The sequence below is a fragment of the Uranotaenia lowii genome, chromosome 3 (assembly GCF_029784155.1).
Source record: "Uranotaenia lowii strain MFRU-FL chromosome 3, ASM2978415v1, whole genome shotgun sequence".
In the NCBI taxonomy this organism is placed as follows: Eukaryota; Metazoa; Arthropoda; class Insecta; order Diptera; family Culicidae; genus Uranotaenia; species Uranotaenia lowii.
Genome location: NC_073693.1, coordinates 31582828 through 31603204, shown reverse-complemented (window position 1 = coordinate 31603204; position 20377 = coordinate 31582828). Strand labels below are relative to the sequence as shown.

General features: G+C 33.7%; 1 protein-coding gene across 21 annotated transcripts in view; it reads left to right on the top strand.

Moving 5' to 3' along the window:
• Nucleotides 1-20377, top strand: part of LOC129754341 (potassium channel subfamily T member 2) — a 605891-nt gene that overhangs the window by 476283 nt on the left and 109231 nt on the right. For all 21 annotated transcript variants that reach the window (XM_055750331.1, XM_055750344.1, XM_055750346.1 and 18 more), the window contains 4 exons: nt 7298-7476; nt 7741-7881; nt 13666-13815; nt 14198-14397. In XM_055750331.1, coding sequence (XP_055606306.1) covers nt 7298-7476; nt 7741-7881; nt 13666-13815; nt 14198-14397 — 670 coding nt within the window. The remainder of the gene's footprint in view (nt 1-7297; nt 7477-7740; nt 7882-13665; nt 13816-14197; nt 14398-20377) is intronic.

Genomic DNA, 20377 nt, shown 5'->3' with positions numbered 1-20377 from the left:
ACATTCTACATTTTCCCTTTCTAGTCCCTGAAATTTCATCTAAGTTGGATTCATTTCTTTACAACATATAGAGAATTTTTACATTTGATCGTCAAGAACTCAGAAACTACCGGATCGATTGACGTGAAAACCGGAGTTATTGAAACTCAAAAGTCATTGTTCAACACATATTGTCTCATAATTTCAAAACAACACAAATTTTGGTAATCCGTTTTCAACAAAAGATGCGCATTATAATTATCTAAAATGTTGCAGCATAAATGATTTTGATGAAATGATTTTTTTAGGACCATCTTTACTTCATGGAAAAAAGTTGTCATAAAACTTTCAGTTCAGTTCAGTTCAGGACGAAAGTTAGTTCCTTGATAGAATGATTCGATCTCTAAAGCAATAAAAGAAAGAAAAAAGTGCCATAGAGAATTGAAATAGAAACTCACTGGAATTAATCATATAAAATACAAAATTATTATAGCAAAGGTTCGAGCCCTCATACGTTTTCATAGCAAAGCGTCTTGGAAGGATATGGTATCATCTATAACTCCTGAAACTCCACAATTTACTATTTGGAAACAATTAAATAGCAGTTGTGGCAAACATAAAACTAGTTTGAAAACAACTTTGGAAAAACATAAAAGATCATTTCTCTACAGTATCATCCTCTTCACCTTATTCAAATAAATTTAAAAGAATTAAAACCCAAACGGAAAGAATTCCTTTCAAACAGTATAACAACTAATTTAGTCCATTAGAATATGAAATAGCATATGATCATACTAAAAGCTCTTCTCCTGATGAAAATCTAATTAACAATCAATTTGATATGATAAAAATTTGTCTTCTCTGTATAAAACATATTTGATGAGGTATTATATTCGTATTTGGGATGAAAATGTTTTCCCAGATACTTGACGTTTGTCTTCAATAGGTACTGAAACCAGGTAAAGATCTCTTTCAGATAGTTATAGACCTATTTCACTAAAAATTGCTTGTCTAAACTTTTCGAAAGAATGATTAAAATACGTTTAATGTAGCTCACAGAAAATTAAAAAAAAACTTTCTTAATACCAGTTTTGTTCTCGCATTGAACGTTCAACGATTGATAGTTTAACTATTCTAAAAACAGATATTCTAAATTCATTTTTAAATAAATCCCATACATAGGCCATTTTCTTCGACTTGGAAAAGGCGAATGATTTAACTTGGCATAGAAAAAAACTTATTAAAAAAAAAGTATTAAAAAACTTAAATATACAGGAATAGATGGAAATATGCTATATGTTATAGAAAATTTCTTGAAAAATAGAATATTTCACGTGGTTCAACGAACTGTTAAATCTTCAATTTTCAACCAGGATTCTGGTTTACCTCGAGGTACTGTTATCAGTGTAAGTTAATTTTTACACGCAATAAACGATATACCTAGTGTAAAATTCTACTGTATGCTGATGATATCATCCGTTATATGTCATTGGGATTTCTTAAATCAATTAACAAACAGTTACAACTATCAATTGACAAATTTAGTACTCGGCTGTCTGACCATGAAATCAGAATATCCATTCTTAAACAAGTGTGGTTCATTTTTGTAGAAAGAAGAAATATTTAAAGCATTCTATATTTCAAATTGAAGGAGAAACTTTGCGCAAAGAAGACGAATTTAAATTTTAAGGAATATTAATGGATAAACGTCTTAGTTGGAAATCACATCTCAATTAGTGGTATGAATAAAGTTTAGCAATTGCTTTAGTAGCTTTTACTTAGCTCGAAATCAATCAAAGCAAAAGTCCAAAGCATTTGCTTAGTTTGGTATGAATAAACATTTGCTTAGCGGATGTGTACTAAAGTCTTAGAACATAGCTTTTGCTTCGAAAAATAGAGCTATCCAACCAGCAGAATCTGAAGTTTTCTAAAGTAAAATGAAAGAAGACAATCAGAAAATTGAAAAGTACGGATAAAGCAGCCTTGAAGTCGACGAAGCGGGTGGTGGGTGTAAGAACGACCGGAATTTTTTGTTAATGCGTGCTCGTATGTTGATGTTTAAAGATAAATGAATACATATTCGAATATTGTCAAACAAAAAATGGCCTAACTTTAATATTTATTATAAGCTCTCCCACATGTATTCGGATCGGGATAATCCGATGTATAAAAAAATAGGCAATAGGCGCGCATTTTAATTTTGATTTTTTTTTAATCTTAGGATTATAAAAAATTGTATAAAAATGAGAGATCTGTATAATGTTTTAAATTATTACAATTTATTTCTTACTTTGAGCCTATTGGGACTTCTTCCACTATAGCCGGATTTTTTTTAATTTGAAATATTTGCTAATTGATTTGTTTATTGTCATCTTAGACGAATGATTTTAAACGGATTTTATAACGACAGGAATATGAAAAAAGTTGGGTTATCACTTCGACTTTTCTTTATCAATGTTGAAAATACCTTTTTGAATTGTTTTGAAGTGAAATATTGCTAATTTGATAAGTTCATGACGTTATTGAAGAATTTTTTTATTGGAAAAGTCTGCTACCGAGCATGCTTAGAAAATAAAGCAATTGCTATGAGATTTGTCGAGCAATTGCTTCTGATTTGAGCTTTATTCATAGCAAACTAGCTTGTTCTAAAAGTAAAGCTCCTGACTGAGAAAACAGCTGTCAAAAAAACTTTATTCAAAACAACCGAAGCAATTGCTTTAAGCGACTGCTCGACTGCTCGATTCAGTTTAGCAAAAGCAATTACTAAGTTTTTTTCATACCACCCAATAACGTTAAAACGAGATCACTTAAAGCAATGAACAAAGTGACTGTATCCCATTTACCCGAAAACCATTGCCCAGAATGAATTTTTCCCAGAATGACAAATACCCGAAATCAAACCCCAGAATGAACCATTTCCCAGAAAGAAATTCCCCAGAATGCACCATTTACCAGAATTTTTTTTTTCCCAGAATGGACCATTTCCCAGAATTTTTTTCCCCAGAATGGAACATTTCCCTGAATGGCACAAATCCCAGATTTTTTCCTCTTGTATTTTTATTTGTTTTTATTTGTTTTTTTTTCTAATGAATTCTTGTAAATTTCATATGATTCGAAATTCATTTTTTCAAAATGATTTTTTTAAATGAAACTACAACTTTGAAATTTTGCCATTTAAATTTATTTTAGAACCAATATTGTGTTTTGTTTATGGTTTATGGAACGTTAATTGATTCAATGCTTCCCATGGTCCTTTAAAAAACCGTTTTTGGTATCCGACTCCTCACGCTGCGCGTTCGAACTTGAAAGACGTTTTGTCCTTCACGCTGTCGCGTGGCGGACGGGGCTAAGGGATCACCCCTAGCTTTCACGCAGACCTAGGAAGCCCCGGCAGACCTAGACCAATGTAATGGGGCCGCCGCTTCCGACGGCGGGTCGGCGGCCACCTCGGATTTGGGAGCTTCGGCGGCTTTGTGCCGCCTCAGCCCCTTCATCCTCGTTGGTTGCGGCTTTGCCGAAAAAGAATTTAGTTATGAAACCCCATTTTTTTGTAACAATTCCTTTTTTTTATTAATTTTTAGTAGGAATAAATGTTTTCAATTTTCTGGGAAATGGTTCTTCTGACGAAAAAAATTCTGGTAAATGGTTCATTCTAATGAAAAAATTTCTGGGAAATGTTACATTCTGGCGAAAATTTTTCTGGGGAATGGTTCGTCTGGGGAAAAAAATTCTGGGGAATGGTTCTTTCTGGCGATTGGAATTCTGGGGATTTTTCATTCTGGGCAATGGTTTTCGGGTAAATGGAGTACAACCGAACAAAGTAATCAAAATGTTATTTAATCTAACACCTCCGTGAATTTTGCTCCTATTAAATACCAATTCATCAATGAATTCTTTACCTAAAAAATTAATAGGAAGAGTTGCCTTTCAGAAACTGGTCAACGAGGTTACTACTTAGTATAACCACAGACAAACAGACAGGACACTTAGTAGAAAAATCAAGTGATTTTTCGCGAGAAATCACTCTGCCACATAGTGTCGACATTGCTTTCCAATCACTTTTGCCAATTATAAAATGATCTAGGTTGCCTATGATATTGTGATGCTACAAAAAATGTAAACAAACACTTATTTCATTTATGTTAAGCAATTTTCAGGACTTATATATGTGGCAAATAAACTTGCCTACAAAATCCTTCAGGATCAGACTGAAGGCTTTCTGTATAGCCACTTGTTTATTGAACCAATAAAATTCGGAGCGCATGTTCGTAAATTCATGAGTTGTGAGTAAACCTTCAATCATTAGATGCATTAAGCTTTTATGCAGAAAGTTCGACAAATTCGTAGGCCTCAAAACAAGACTTAGTCGGTCGTCGACACAGCGAAAATGTACTTCGCGTTAAGCGCAACTTGCCTATCAAAATTAGGATCACTTCTCGTCAGATGTTGCCGGCTCTAGCAGATTTTGACTATTTCGATTTTTAAATTTCCTGTTCACCAATTTCCATCGAATTAAAAAAAACTATTTTCAAGGCTTAATTCAGCTAAGTTTAGATATTTTTTCTAAACTGGTTGATTGCTGAACAAATCTAATTAGAGATTTTCTTAGTCAGAATATTTCAATAAAGCATTTCTATGGTAGTTTGAAGCGATTTCATTATCAAGTTTAAGGCCAGTGATCAATAGCATGTAAGTTTTGCTGTAATTTTTATTTTTTTTTATTTTTTTAAACACTAATAACCTTTGATATTCTTTTTGGGTATGAACAGCGCCTTGGTAGGCTCCAAAAAAAGCTTTCAGTTATCATCCACTTCAAGCTTGTGAGCCTTTTCCTCGTTCAGGCTTTGCAGAGCATTTCCTTTTTTTGTTTTCCTAATGAATTATTGCAACTTAAATAAAAAAAATATTATAGGATCGTGTTTTAAATTAAATTACATCTAAGACTTTAAGACAATTTTCAAATCTTGTTGAAGCTCTCAAACCGTTCCCTTCCTTAAAGGGTTTTGTGTGTGTGTAAAGTTTTCTCTGGTTGTCAGGAAAAGATAAATATAAACGATAACTGCAAAAGGCTACCATGATGAAAATTATGATTTTTAAAGTCGTGAAGTAGAGCTATCTGGTGTCGGTGTTGCCTAGCTCTTTCGTAGTTATTTTGCGAAGAATGCAAATGAAGTGTCTTGTCTGTTTGTCTATGGTATAACGATTATGGTATGCATTATTCTGATGGATCCCAATGTTGTCATAAGACATTTTTAGTGAAAGTAATGATACAACTAAGTGTTCTCGTTTAGCAAATTATAGCTCTGTATTTGGTGCTCAACTTAGTTAATATCTAACTGCAGAGTTTAAAAAAATTACCAAAATGTATTAATATTCTTTAATTCTAAAATTTTGTTTTGGACCAAGCAACGATTCAAAAATAGGAAAACAAATTTAGCAGCTAAGCAAGCAACTAATGAATATATATTTTTTTGGATCAGTGAACGCCACTTTAGCATTTAATCAGTGTTAGCTAAGGTTGCTGATATTTTTAAGTAGGATTTTTTTTTTCGCCATTTTTGCCAATAGAGAATTGAGATTTGAAAAGAAAACACGACTTGAAAACCGCTATAACTATACGATTGTTCAGAGGACGATGCCAAGTAATGGGTTAAAAAAAAATTACTTTTGGATTGAATTTATGGCAATTGAGAATGAAAAAAAAATAACAAATATGGTAAAAATATGACGAGAATCTGAAAAATATAACAAAGTTATTACAAAATAATGACTAAATTACGACAAACATTTGAAAATAAAATGACATGAAACATCAAAACTAGGTCTTAAATATGACAAATGTGATAGAAAATGATAAAATTATGATAAATGTGTTGCAACCAAAACCAAGTTGTGACAATATGACAAAAATCAGACAAATATGACAATAATTCGACTATAAAATGATAACAGTCTGACTAATATGGTGTAAAACAAAATAAGGGCATATATTGGACAAAAAATGACTGTGAAATGAAAAAAAAACGAACATGTCAAAAATCGGACAAATATGGCAAATGTGATTAAAATAAGTAAAAATTATGACATTAATTTAACAAATATTACAAAATTGTCATACAAAAATTGCAATATTATGGCAAACATCTACACAATTATGACAAATGTGGTAAAAATTATCAAACAATCTGACAGAAACCTCATTTGTCATATGTTTGTATAGTTTTAGTCGGATTTTTGTCTTTTTTTTTCAAATGTATGTCATAATAATTTTATCATATTTGTTAGATTTTTATCACATTTATCACATTATTGTCATTTTGTGTAAAGAAATTTTCCATATTATGTCATATTTAGATAAGATTTGCCATATTTTTTTTGTAAATTTTCAACCACACTTGTCAAATCTTTGTCGTAATTTTATTAATATTTTACCACGTTTGTCACAGTACCGTCGTAATTTTGTAATATTTGTCATTTTTTTATGTTAAAGTTTTGTCATATTTCTATCATATATCTCATGTTTTGTGACATAGTTGTGTCGAGTTTTTTTTTCCAATTTTATTGTGAAATTATAGTCATATTTGTCCGTTTTTTAATTTTTTTTTTTTGTATTAATCACCAAATTTGTTAAAATTATACGATTTTTTTGTCGTTTAATTGCCAATTTTTTGTCATATGTAGATGTGTCACAATTTCGTCATATTTTTTTTTCGCCTGTTTTTATCATCGACTTTTTTTTTGCCGAAAAAAAATTGTGGAATAAATAATTCGATGATAAAAAAATCGAACAATAGGAAAGGATTATGAAAATTTTTATTTTTACTTAGCTTTGTCAAAATTATATAAGCTCAAGAAAAAACGTCATTATTTTAAATTATTTTTTCTAACTTTACAAAAGTCTTACTATATCTACCACAGAACACAAATCAGTAGATTCTCTAACTGATCTTAACTGCTCATATACCAATTAAATGTTAAATATAATCAAATATTTCTTTTTGAATAAATCAAAAAATATTTAAAAAAATCCTTCCAAAAATGACACGAAGATGTAAGTTCTCCAGAGAACCACTTCCATCGCATGTAAGCTAATTTATCTCACATTCCATGGAAAGTTCAAAACATTTTTGGCATTTTTCCCGAATGACACAGGTCCCGGCAGTTTATCTAATTACACGTCTGCTGGCTGTCCCAGGTCACATATTTCATACAACCCTGGCAGCGCGTGGCTATTTTTCATCCCCCTCATTCAGACAGACTGCTCACGTTTTCATGATTGCTTGTTTTTTTTTCCTTTTTTTTTGTTCGTTTTGTGCAGGGTTCCTGTCTGAAGGATGGCGATCTGGCCCGGGCCCGGATGGCGGAAGCTGAGGCCTGCTTCATCCTGGCGGCACGCAATTACGCCGACAAGACGGCCGCCGACGAGCACACGATATTGCGTTCCTGGGCGGTCAAAGATTTCGCCCCCAACATCCCCCAGTATGTGCAGATCTTCAGGTGAGACTGGGAACGTTAATTTTACCTAGAATGATTAAGTTGTTCCTTAAAAATAGGAAATTTGATTTATCCGAACTTTAACGTTCGAAAATTGAAGCTGTCCTGTTTTTTAAAATGTAGCAATCGAAAAATCTTGACAAAATACTAAAAAATCATGAGAAATGTCATATGTCAGTTGTCTTGGGATAATAAACGACCAGAAGCCACGTTCTATAACTTTTTTCTCTCTTTTCTCCCACCATTTTTGCTCAATCCTTGACGTAGGCCCGAGAACAAACTGCACGTCAAATTTGCCGAGCACGTCGTCTGCGAGGATGAGTTCAAATACGCACTGCTGGCAAACAACTGTACGTGTCCTGGAGCGAGTACGCTGGTAACACTGCTGCTGCATACCTCCAGGGGCCAGTAAGTATGCCGTAGATTGGAGTTTTTCTTCATCGGTCAATTTCTCATAAATGAACACTATTCTTGCTTTAAGTTTTGAGGTGGAAAATGCTGATCTTCACCAGAAAAATTTATATTTGGAGTCAAAAATTTCACAAAAACGACTCAAAATGACTGTAAAATTACTTAAAAATGACACAACATGACAAAAATGACATACAAAAGACAAAAACGACAAAAAAAGTGACAAAAATCCAAAACAACCAAATTGACAAAAACTACTTGTAAGACAAAAATTACTCAAAAAAGCAAAATTGACAAAATGGACAAAATTGACAAAAATGACAAAAATTACAAAAATGACAAAAATGACAAAAATGACAAAAATGACAAAAACGACAAAAATGACAAAAATGACAAAAATGACAAAAATGACAAAAATGACAAAAATGACAAAAATGACAAAAATGACAAAAATGACAAAAATGACAAAAATGACAAAAATGACAAAAATGACAAAAATGTCCAAAATGACTCAAAATTAAATCAGAATTTACTCAAAATTGACTCAAAAATGTTTTAAAAATTACTCCAAAATGACTCAAAAACGACTCAAAAGTGACTCAAAAACGATTCAACAATGACCCAAAAATGACTTAAAAACGACTCAAACATGACTTAAAATTGACTCAAAATTTAATCAAAAATGACTCAAAAATGACTCAATTATGACTCATAAATGACTCCAAAATGATCCAAAAATGACTCAATAGTGACTCAAGAAGGATTTAAAAATGACGCAGAAATGACTCAAAAATGACTCAATAATGACTCGGAAATGACTCAAAAATTACTCAAAAATGACCCAAAAATGACTCAAAAATGACGCAGAAATGACTCCAAAATGACTCAAAACTGACTCAAAAATGACTCAAAAATGACTTAAAAATTTCTTTAAAATGACAAAAATTACTCAAAAATTACTCCAAAATAACTCAAATATGACTCAAAAATGCTCCCAACATATATCAAAAATGACTCAGAAATTACTCAAAAATGACACAAAAATGACTCAAAAATGACTTTAAAATGATTTTGAAATAATTCAAAAATGTTTCAAAAATGATTCTAAAAAAACTTAAAATTGACTTAAATTTGACACAAAACTGACTCAAAAGTGACTTAAATATGACTCAAAAATTTCTCAAAAATGACATAAAAATGACTTAAAATGATTCAAAAATGATTCAAATATGACTCAGAAATGACCAAAAAATGATTCAAAATTGATTCAAAAATGACTCAAAAATCACTTAAATAACTTAAAAATGACTCAAAAATGAATCAACAATGACTCAGAAATGTCTCAAAAATGAGTCAAAAAATACTCAAAATGGATTCGACAATGACTCAAAAATGACTCAAAAATGACTCAAAAATGACTCAAAAATATCTCAAAAATCACTCAAAAATGACTTAAAAATTACTCAAAAATGACTCGAAGATGACTCAAAAATTACTCAATAATGACTCAAAAATTACTCAAGAATGACTCAAAAGTTACAAAAAAATGACTCTAAAACTTCTCAAAAATAACTTAAAAAATACTCAAAAACTAACTCAAAAATTACTTAAAAATAACTCAAAACTGACTTAAAAATGACTTTTAAATGATTTTGAAATAATTCAAAAATGTTTCAAAAATGATTCGAAAAAAACTAAAAAATGACTAAAATTTGACTCAAAAGTGACTTAAAAATCACTCAAAAATTACTCAAAAATGACTTAAAATGATTCAAAAATGATTCAAATATGACTCAGAAATTACCGAAAAATGATTCAAAATTGATTCAAAAATGACTTCAAAATCACTAAAAAATGATTCAAAAATGACTCAAAAATGATCCATGAATGGCTCTAAAATGACTTAAAAGTGACAAAAATATGACTCAACATTTACTCAAAAATTACTCAAGAATGTCTCAAAAACTGCTTAAAAATGACTCAAAAATGAATCAAAAATAACTCAGAAATGACTTAAAAATGACTCAAAAATGACTCAAAAATCACTCAAAAATGACCCAAAGATGACTCAAAAATGACTCAAAAATGACTCGAAAATGATCCAAAAATGACTAAAAAACTACTCAAAAATGACTCAAAAGTTACAAAAACACTACTTAAAAATAACTCAAAAACTACTTTAAAATTACTCAAAAATGACTCAAAAATTACTTCAAATGACTCAACATTAAATTAAAAATGATTTTGAAATAACTCAAAAATGACTCAAAATTGAATCAAAAAGGACTCAGAAATGACTCCAAAGTGACTTGAAATAAACTTAAAAATTATTCAAAAATGACTCGAAAACTACACGAAATTGACTCAAAAATGACACAAAAATGATTGAAAAATGATTGAAAAATGATTTAAAAATGATTCAAAAATAACTCAACAATGACTCAAAATTGACTCAAAAGTGACTCAAAAGCTACAAAAAAATTACTCAAAAACTACTCAGAAATTTCTCAAAAATTACTTGAAAATTACTCAAAAATTACTCAAAAATGACTCCAAACTGACTTGAAAATGACATGAAAATGACTCAAAAATGCTTCCAAAAAATCTCAAAAATGATTCAAAAATTACTCAAAAACTACACAAAATTGACTGGAAAATTACAAAATATTTTTAAAAAATCATTCAAAAATGACTCAAAAATATCTCAAAATTAATTAAAAAATGACTCAAAAGTCACCCAAAAATGACTCAAAAACGACTAAAAAATGACTAGAATTTGACTAAAAAATGACTCAAAAATAACTTAACAATGACTTCAAAATGACCTAAATTACAAAATAAGGCTGAAAAATTACTCAAAAGTTGCTCAAATCTTATTAAAAATTGCTCAAAAATGACTCAAAATTCACTCAAAATTAGTTATGAACCACTCAAAATTACTTCAAAGATAACTCATATATAACTCAAAAATGATTAAAATGTCTCAAAAATGAATCAAAATGATAAGAAAATATCTTAAATAAAAAAAAAACTGAAAGTAACAAAATTAAAAATAGCAAAAATTACTTAAAAGTGACTTTAAAACGACTTTTAAAAGACTGAATATTTTCTCTAAAATTTCTCAAAAATAACTCAAAAATTATAAAAATATCTCATAAATGCAAAAATTACTTTTATGTCTCAAGATGACTCAAATTCGAATCAAAATTGACTTAAAATTGAATCAAAACCCGGCAAACATGAAATCGCATTAGAAATGATAACTCAAGTCATTAAAAACGTTACTGCGAATCGTAATTCCAACTAACGTAAGTAAAATGTTGTAAAAATCGTTACTCGAAATCGTATAAAATAGTTTAAATCGGATATGATAAAAAGTCCGCCATGTTTGCAGATTTTGAAGACGATTTCGTTCCTTTTTTTCTCCCGCGTGGGTTAAAAGAGAGAACAGCTTTGTTGTTCTCTTTGCGACCAGCAGTGCAACCAGATTGCTAAAAATCAGATGGTGTATTTGCAAGAATTGCCCAACGAAAGAGGTAGCAAATATTGTTGCTGACAACAGTTCGCATGCGTTGAGAGAAAAAACTTGTGCTCTCTTGCATTCTTTCAGTATGTATGAATATGATGTCGAAATCGAATACTCTTATCGCTTTAGCCAGAAGTTGATAATTTTTATGTATATTGCCTCCACTTTGGTAGGTAAATGCTGTTTTTTCGTGTTTCATACGATCATTCTATAATGTATATGAAACGTATAACAAAGTTGTTGAGAAATATACCTGCAAAAATGTTTGCTGGGAAATATCTAGAAATTAACTTAAAAATGACTCAAAATGACAAAAAAAATCAAAAAAGACTTAAATATGACTAAAATATCATTCGACAATGGCTTGAAAAAGACTCCAAAAGACTCACAATGACAAAAATGCCAGAATGGTTCAAAAATCACTGGAAATGACTCAAAATTAACACAAAAGATACTTAAATATGACTCAAAAATGAATCCAAAATGACTCCAAAATGACTTAAATTGACTCAAAAATGACTCCAAAATGACTTAAATATCACTCAAAATGACTCAAAAATGACAGAAATGACAAAAATGATTCAAAAATGACTTCAAATGACTAAGAAATGTTTCAAATATTGCTCTAAAATATCTCAAAGGTCACTCAGATATGGTCAAAAATGACAATAATGACTCAAAAATGAATCAAAATGTTTAGAACGACTGAAAATGACAAAATTCAATTACTTAAAAATGAGTTTTTTGAATTTTCTCAAAAATTCCTAAAAAATAACAACACTAAATGAGAAATGCAAAAATGACAAAAGTGACTCGAATTTGAATCATAATTGACTAATTCAGTAATAAATCAAAATAAGTTCAAATGACTCAAAATGACTCAAAATGACTCAAAAAAAGGCTCAAAAATTACTCAAAAGTGACAATTTTTATATCGACTCAAATATTTCCAAATTAATTCAAAACGATACAAGATTATTAATAAACGACTTATACACGAATCCAAAAATAACTTTTAAAAATTTAAAAAATGACTCAAATTGTATTTTCTAAAATTCGATATACACAAAACTTGAAAAAAAATTCAAGAATGACCCGAATAATAAAAAATGTAAGAACAATGCCTTGGAGTGATTTAACATTTTGCAAAATAGGCACAATAATGTCTAAAAATTAACCTTAAAACAAGCAAAAAATATCCAACAAAACTTTAAAGAAAATACTGAAGTATAACAGTAAATTGTCATCAATTGTCTAAAATTTATTTAAAAGTTTTCCATTATTTACTCAGAACGCACAAAATAAATTCAAACAATATTTCCTCACTCCTTCTTCTTAGATTTATCCTTAAAGCTACCCAACAGTTTACTTTGAGATTCAATAATTAAAAAAAAAATGTCGAAAAAATGACATTCCAAAACGACCAAACTTCAGCTCAAAATAACTAAAAATTGTTCAAAAAATTAAATACAAATGACTTCACACGTTACGCAAAACTTATCAAAAAATTTGTATAAAATAATTCAATTGATCCAAAAATTGCCTTAAAATATCACTGAAATAACTCAAAAATCACTCTTAAACAAGTTTGCTTAATTGCTATTAAACTAATCAAATTAATAACCATGATAAACACAAAAATACTCAAATTTTTAAACTGACCCAAAAGTTACACAAAAATAGTTTTCAAACCTGAACACAAGCCCAAAATTATCCAGATTGATTGGATGATACCAAGCAATCAAAAACTGACCAAAGAAATTTCTTGAACATTACTCGAAAGCCAAAACTTGATTCGAAAATACGAGCAAGTTATTATGATGGTAGCAAGCAAGAGTTTTAATGATTCAGTAATGACTAAAAACGACTTTAAAGAACTTGAAAATGACCTTAATGTCATCTTAAACAACTTTTAAATGAATTTTAATTAAGATTTTCAAACTGCTTCCCTACTTTCAACAAAGCTGGCAAATTGTCATAATTAGCATTCGAAACAAGCAGATGCCGCATGTCCTCCAGGCTCCAAAATGATCGATCAAAGTCTGCCCCGTATTCGTTTGGGTCGATTTGCAATTTCCGCTCTACTTTTCGCGCTAAAAAAAACGCTCGCTGACCCTGAACACATTTTCCACTCCAAAATTCATGATTTATGCAGACCTCCATTTATTGTTTGGGCCTCGCTACTGGACGAATCACGTCTGTTGTGACGAATTTTTTTCACCATTTTTTTTCCTGCTTCTCGTTTCGCTTTGCAGGGAAGGTCAACAATCGGCCGAAGAGTGGCACCGGCTGTACGGGAAATGTTCCGGAAATGAAATCTACCACATCGTGCTCGGCGACAGTCGATTTTTCGGCGAGTACGAAGGAAAGAGCTTCACCTATGCCAGTTTCCACTCGCACCGGAAGTAAGTACAGACCCCCAGGATGTGAGTTGGTTGGCTGAATGATTGGACTCAATTGAAGGTGGCTCCAGAGAGCAGCCGATATCATCTCTTGTCTCGAAGATAAATAGTATAATTTGTGCTCCCAGCTGAAGGAGATTTCCTTTGAGGATTTTCGGGAAACAATTTCAAAGGAGCAATCAACTTTCTTCTAGCCTTGGAGATGAACGTTGAATTATTACTCTATGGAGCCACCCGGAGATTTATTGTGAGGCTGTGGGTGATTTTGTTTTCAGATTTCTTCTTCGAGGAGGGAACTTTCTTCAAGCGTGTAGTCTAGCAGAAGTTCGCATTGATAAATTAAACGATAACTGATGTGGTATCATGTTTTAACTCCACTTTTCAGATACGGCGTTGCCTTAGTTGGTGTTCGACCGGCCGAGCTGCCCGAGTTCTACGAAGACACCATTCTGCTGAACCCGGGCCCCCGACATATCATGAAGAAGGACGATACCTGTTACTACATGAGCATTACCAAGGAGGAAAATTCTGCCTTCGTAGTGAACCAGAACCAAAACCAAAGTCCCGACCAACCTGTCAAAGAGGGTAAGTTTTCCGGATTGTGTTTTTCTTCTACTAGACGACCCATTTTCTCGAGGATAAAGTTCCCGAAAACCTGAATCATCATCATCATCATCGGCTTGACGTTTTCTGCTCGACAGTGTTTAGAGAGAAGATTTCTGCAGTTACTCAAGCATACCTAAGTATACCTTCCTATCAAAGTTTCACCGAGTTGAACTCCCCCTGGTCTCCCCAACTTCCTACACCCCCAACACAAAGACACACACACTCACCAAAAGGCAAACATCACTTGTTCTCTCAGATTCCAAATTTTAGCCGAAACTAAAGATCTCGCCTTCCTTCAACCCCCCCCAAGGTTTGATGAGCAATTTTCTTGTGGATGACTAGTTTTCCGAAATGTTGAAATCTGTCTCGCATTCTGAGCCCGAAACGACAACAACATCTATCAATAGGATTGGAATCATCATCTTTAGGGTTTTTTTTTATCTCGTTTGTCATTTTGTAGCCCTTTTTGTTTGCCGGGAAATCTCTCTCGAGGGAAATGTTTCAAGTCATTGCTTGTGATCACTATCGATATTGTTTTGCGAAACAAACTGCTCATCCGGCAGATTATTGATTGTTTCTATTTCGAAGCCATGGCATTAGTCAACATATTCGTTCGATTATTATTTTATGACATACAGCACTCAAATGCACAATAATTGTGTCTCATTAGTGAGCGTTTCGATTTGAAAAAAAAAATTAATTCAACCGGAAATCGGATAATCTGTTTTGTCAGTGGTGAAAAATGGCGAATTATCAACACAAAGCTAAGCCAAGCCAAACATGTGGAGAATGCAAATGAAATTCGAAGTGCAAATCCGATAGATTATCCACTGGTGTTTTGTTCCTTAAATAGGAAAAATGCTAAATTAAACTTTAAGTTGTTGACTTTCCTATAAGTTTTAATCCGATTGAAAGATTTGAATTATTTATGGATTTTAGAGATATACTGTTTTAAAAATTATAAAAAGGAAAAAGGCTTTCAGTGCTTTCCAAAACAGAGTGATTTGCCAATCGTTGCAAAGCTAAGCACATGCTGTATTTAAGTCATTTCAATCGAATTCGTTTGTTTTTTTTTGTCGATTGTACTCATACAGGCTTGGTCAACAAGATCCAAAAGTTCCAGTATTCGAAAAAAGTGACTTCGTGAAGAGAACTTCTTGTTCAAATGCTCTCCAAATTTTAACCCAAAATTTGAAAAAAATAGAACTTGCCGGTTTGATATCCTGGAAAAGTATACATGTTACGTGAAATTTCTCGGAAATCCAAATCTGCTGTGGGATTTTACCGGAGCCATCTTAGTGGAGTGTAATTTGACCTCTTTTGCCCAGTAATAAGCTTCTTTCTTTATATGTCCCAGCAACATTAAATTTGAAGTCATTCAAATTCCATAAAACAAGCTAAAAAATTCTTCAAAACTTAACAAGGGACTAGTTTACCCTTTACTCCTTAGAAAAAGATGTCATTTTTTTTAAATAATTGCTCTATATCTCACTGGGAACTTGATCAATTTTGACATAATGAACATCAGTTTAAAGCTTAAAAAGGCACTCGACAATGCTCAAAGTTTCAGAACGTTCTGCTGATTAACGCTAGTTTTGTAAAAATTCAAATTTAGTTTTGATGATTCGGCATCAAAAACAAATTTTTCGAACTATTTTGAATTCATCAAAACAAACTATCGATCACTTGAAATTAGGTATAAGGTATTAGATATTATATTTGAGCGATGGCTAGGGTGCCTCGATAAAAATGGTTTTTGTGTGTCTATCTTTCACATTTTCTCTTGATGTTTTATGAGAAATACCTGGATTTTGGCCGGATTTGCTCGGATTTTGCCCGGATTTTGATTCGAACATTAAGAAATCCAATGCCGGAAAAAAATTGGTTTTTTTATTGTTTGTTTTAGCAAATAAATTGAATGAATATGGGCAAAATTCAGGCTTTTTCAATGAAATTAGGTCATCGGGGCCGGACCGATTATTCGTCAAATTATGTTTTAAATATCCGGGCAAACCCGGACGAAACCGGGCAATCTATCCAGCTTAGTATGAGTGTTTTAAAGCTAGTTCTGAGAAAACACGCTTTAAGTTGATGTGTTTAGCCATTTTCCATATATTATTCAAGAATTTGTATTTTTATTTCAACTGTATACTTTTACGGTATTAAATAAAATTTAAAAACATCTGAAAAAAAAAATCACCCAATATAGTTTTAAACATGAGAAATTGTTTTGCGTTATTAACTCAAAATCAATCATTTTTGCACTTATGTAAACCCTTTGGCTCTGGCGGTTTCAAATTCAATAATGGTTATGGCAAGTTGATGACAACCTTCGAAAAATTGTAATTCAACTTCTGCTATCGAGATTTCTGTGATCGCACAATCTGGGCAGTTGATTTATAAATTGTCACCCAAAAATCCGGGCAATATCCGGGCAAATTTGGTCAGAATCCAGGAATTACTCAACACAAATCAAGAAAAATAAGTTGAACAAATTTTTTTTATCATAACACATCAGCTGTTCTTAAATCGTATTTTAGGATTTAAAAAAATCTTTCATGATAATTTTTTTTAACTTGCTCAAAAAGATGGTTTTGAACGCATAAATAAAATCTTCACAATTGGTTTTTTGTTTGTTTTGGCAAATAAAGTGAATAAATTCTGGCTAAATCCAAACTTTTTTAAATGAAATCCGGGCAACCAGGCCGGACCGGACTTTTGTCGATTTTTGTATAAAATATCATGGAAAACCCTGAAAAAACGGACCAATCCGGCAACCTTATTTTGCAGGATTCTTTTCAACGTTAAAGTTGCTCTTCCTTTAAGCCTATATTAGTTTATGATCAGACGAGGGCCTATAGGCCTAATCATCACTCGTAAGCAAGGTTGTCGAAATCATAGAAACATCTGTAATTTCACAGAATTTTGAGCAAATTTTCATCACAGAATCTGTGTCACAGAACTCAGAATTTTGAAAAATTCAGAGATTTCACAGAATTTATTTGAAATGGATTTCCAAAATTTGATTTTTTTTTGACCAATCGAAAATTAAGATTTTTTTTCTTTGAATTAAAGAAATATGATAAGATTTGTAATTTAATTTGATTTACTCAACTGAAATGTAGAAAAGACCCGATTTATTATCAATTTTCAATAAAATTAAAAGCTATAGCATCACAGAAAACCATCACAGAATTTTTGGGTAAAAACACAGAAAATTAGTTTTTTTTTCAAAAACCCAGATTTTTTTTTTTTTTGGCAACCTTGCTCGTAAGTTTTGTAAGTCTATGTAAACTGCAGAGCTACTGCAGATTTCTTATGACTTCAATAGCGCAAACCTATGATCTCTATAAGAGGGACAATGATAGCACTTTAGCGCATGTGATATTCTACTCTGATATACCTACATACGTCTACGTTCTACTCTCTAGTCAACGTTCACCGTCTATCTGGAACAAATGGTCCTCGATTTGTGATGTGACTCTACGACCTCTCAACGACTCAAAGTCCCTCATCTCGTCGTGATGCTTCAAGGTCTGATTCTCTGCCCGTGTCTGACCCGAGTAGTTGGCTTACACCGGCTTAACTAACTTATCTGGGATCGAACCTCTTATCCGAGGCCCCGTTTTGTGAAATACCTTTTTTCAAAAAAAGTCAAGTTTTTTCTCTACAGTTTCATTTGTAGGATCGGACGCACCAAGCTACGATACCAAGTTTAAGGACTTTGCCATCTGGGTTCCCCCTGAGAGATATCGCACATTTCGTCCTCTAGGTAACACAACGCTAGGCAATGGACTTGTAATGTCACCTACTTCTTAACTGCGTACACCTGCATTTTGTTCCCCAGTACTTCTTGCGGAGGCCTCAATTTCAAGCCACCCCCAGCGTACTATCCCGCTTCTTGTCACGATTCAAGACTTAAACTTCTCCTCCAACGCCTTGAGGTCAGGCCTTTACTCGTAACATAAGTCCCACTCTTCTTCTACTGCATTCGTGTGCTCCGCAAGAGTCATCTCCAAAGTCCACTTTTCGAGACCGACCTCTCTTCTAACGGCTGATCTATGCTTGTGTTGGCTGAAGGCCATGGCCCTCTTCTTTGCTCGTCGTGTGCCGATCGAAAGCAGCTTATCCTGGACGCGCGCCTGTTACAGAACATTTCTGGGACTTTACGGAACTACTCGCATGTTTCCCGACGAAGACATTATGCGATCCCGACTCGAGTGAGTCACCCGCAGGCTTCGAATATATATGAAAGCAAATGCCCACGGAGCTAAAATCTGCTCCCACTCTTCAAGCGTCAAGAAAGAATGAGGATAGTTACCATCTGCCATCTCTAGGAAATGGAATGCTCCTAGATCGTTCTTTTTGCCTCTCACTGTGCTCTGAAAAGAGAAATGAGCGCTCTACGGGAGTACTTCCCAAGGAGAACGCTTGTAAAGAAAATGGCCATCTGGCTGGCCCGTTATAAAATAGCCTAAAATTAGTTTCCACTTGTATCGTCGCACAGCCATCCCAACAGCTAGACATCTGTGAGCTAATTAGCAAGCGAATTCCTACCTGAAACGCAACTCTAAATCGTCACACCTAAAGTGAGCCGTCCCAGTTCCCAGAGAGGCCTCTTTGAGAGGAGCGCAGAGATCCTCTGAATGAGTAATGGAAGAAGCGCGAGAGAGAGCTATTTTCGACTGACAGGAGTTTGTGAATTCCTCTTTTATGAGTGATACCGATCTGCCTCTTATGAGTCGCGCCTCAAGATTCGTCCGAAACTTGCACCCGCCGACAACGTGAAGTCACACCCGAGAGAATTCCGCGACGTGAATACACTTCTACCTACGATTTCGACTGCGTTATCGTCTCCGTTTCAATGCACGCTAAGTTCCTAACAGATACCCATACGCAGAAAGTAGATTTTGCTTTAGTTCACTGATAGGCAAAGGCGCACACGTCACGAAAACCCTCTGCCGGAAGGGTAATCTACTTTGATTGTGGTCCAGTCTTCCTCCACATTTTTGGGCTTGTGAACCTAGGCTTTCTTGCTCGTCATCTGCCGATCGATAGCCTGCCACATTATACGGTACACGGATGCATTTATCCTACCCCGACCCGAGTGGCTCACCCAACGGTAACGTAGAGCCACATTACCCGAGAGCATTCCACGACATGACTGCGGAGAAGGTGTAGTCTGATCTCTGCAATTTCTTCCGCAGAGAGCGCTACTCACTCGACTCAGATGCACCCTGACGAAGGAGTCATCCTACATCGGTCGTGGACTGGTAGTTGTTCTCTGCAGGGGAGTCATGATCCGAATGAGCCCATCGTTGACCATGTGCCAGTTATTGGCATCCTAGCATATCCTCTGCACGCTGTTGTCGTGTGTCGTGAACCCTCCGAACCTTGTGCAGATGGTCAATACGTGTTCAGACGGTTCGACTGTGCCACTGCAGGTTGAGCAGAGTGGCAAGTGAAGCATCAGTGGCCAGTTAGGAACTTTGTCATGTGGAAATCTACCTCACCATGTTTTGGATCCATCGAACATTGTGCTTGTACTTGTTCTCGTAGAAGATTATACAGTTTGGTACCCACAGATCACCCAGAGATTTATCAGCCACTGCACAGGCTGAGGTGTTAGACATAATAAGAGAGAGGCCAGTCATTGCCACTTTACCATCTGCGGCTAGAAGGCCTATTGAACGATATGCTGATGGGTCACTTTGGCAGGAGCACTAGCCTCTTCAACAGTTCAGTTACGATCGGAACATATCAGGTTGTCACCTCTACTCCACGTCTTAACTGTGAAACCCTGTAGGTAGGATACACCACAGCCGGGGAATATCGGAGTAGTGCCGCTTCCATCGGGGGAAACTGCGGGGATAAGACAAGACGGTCTTCGTAGCGTACATCGTAGGAAGGGAGTAAACCACTGTCGGATGATACCCTCGGGTAGAGAGGTTCTCGATGA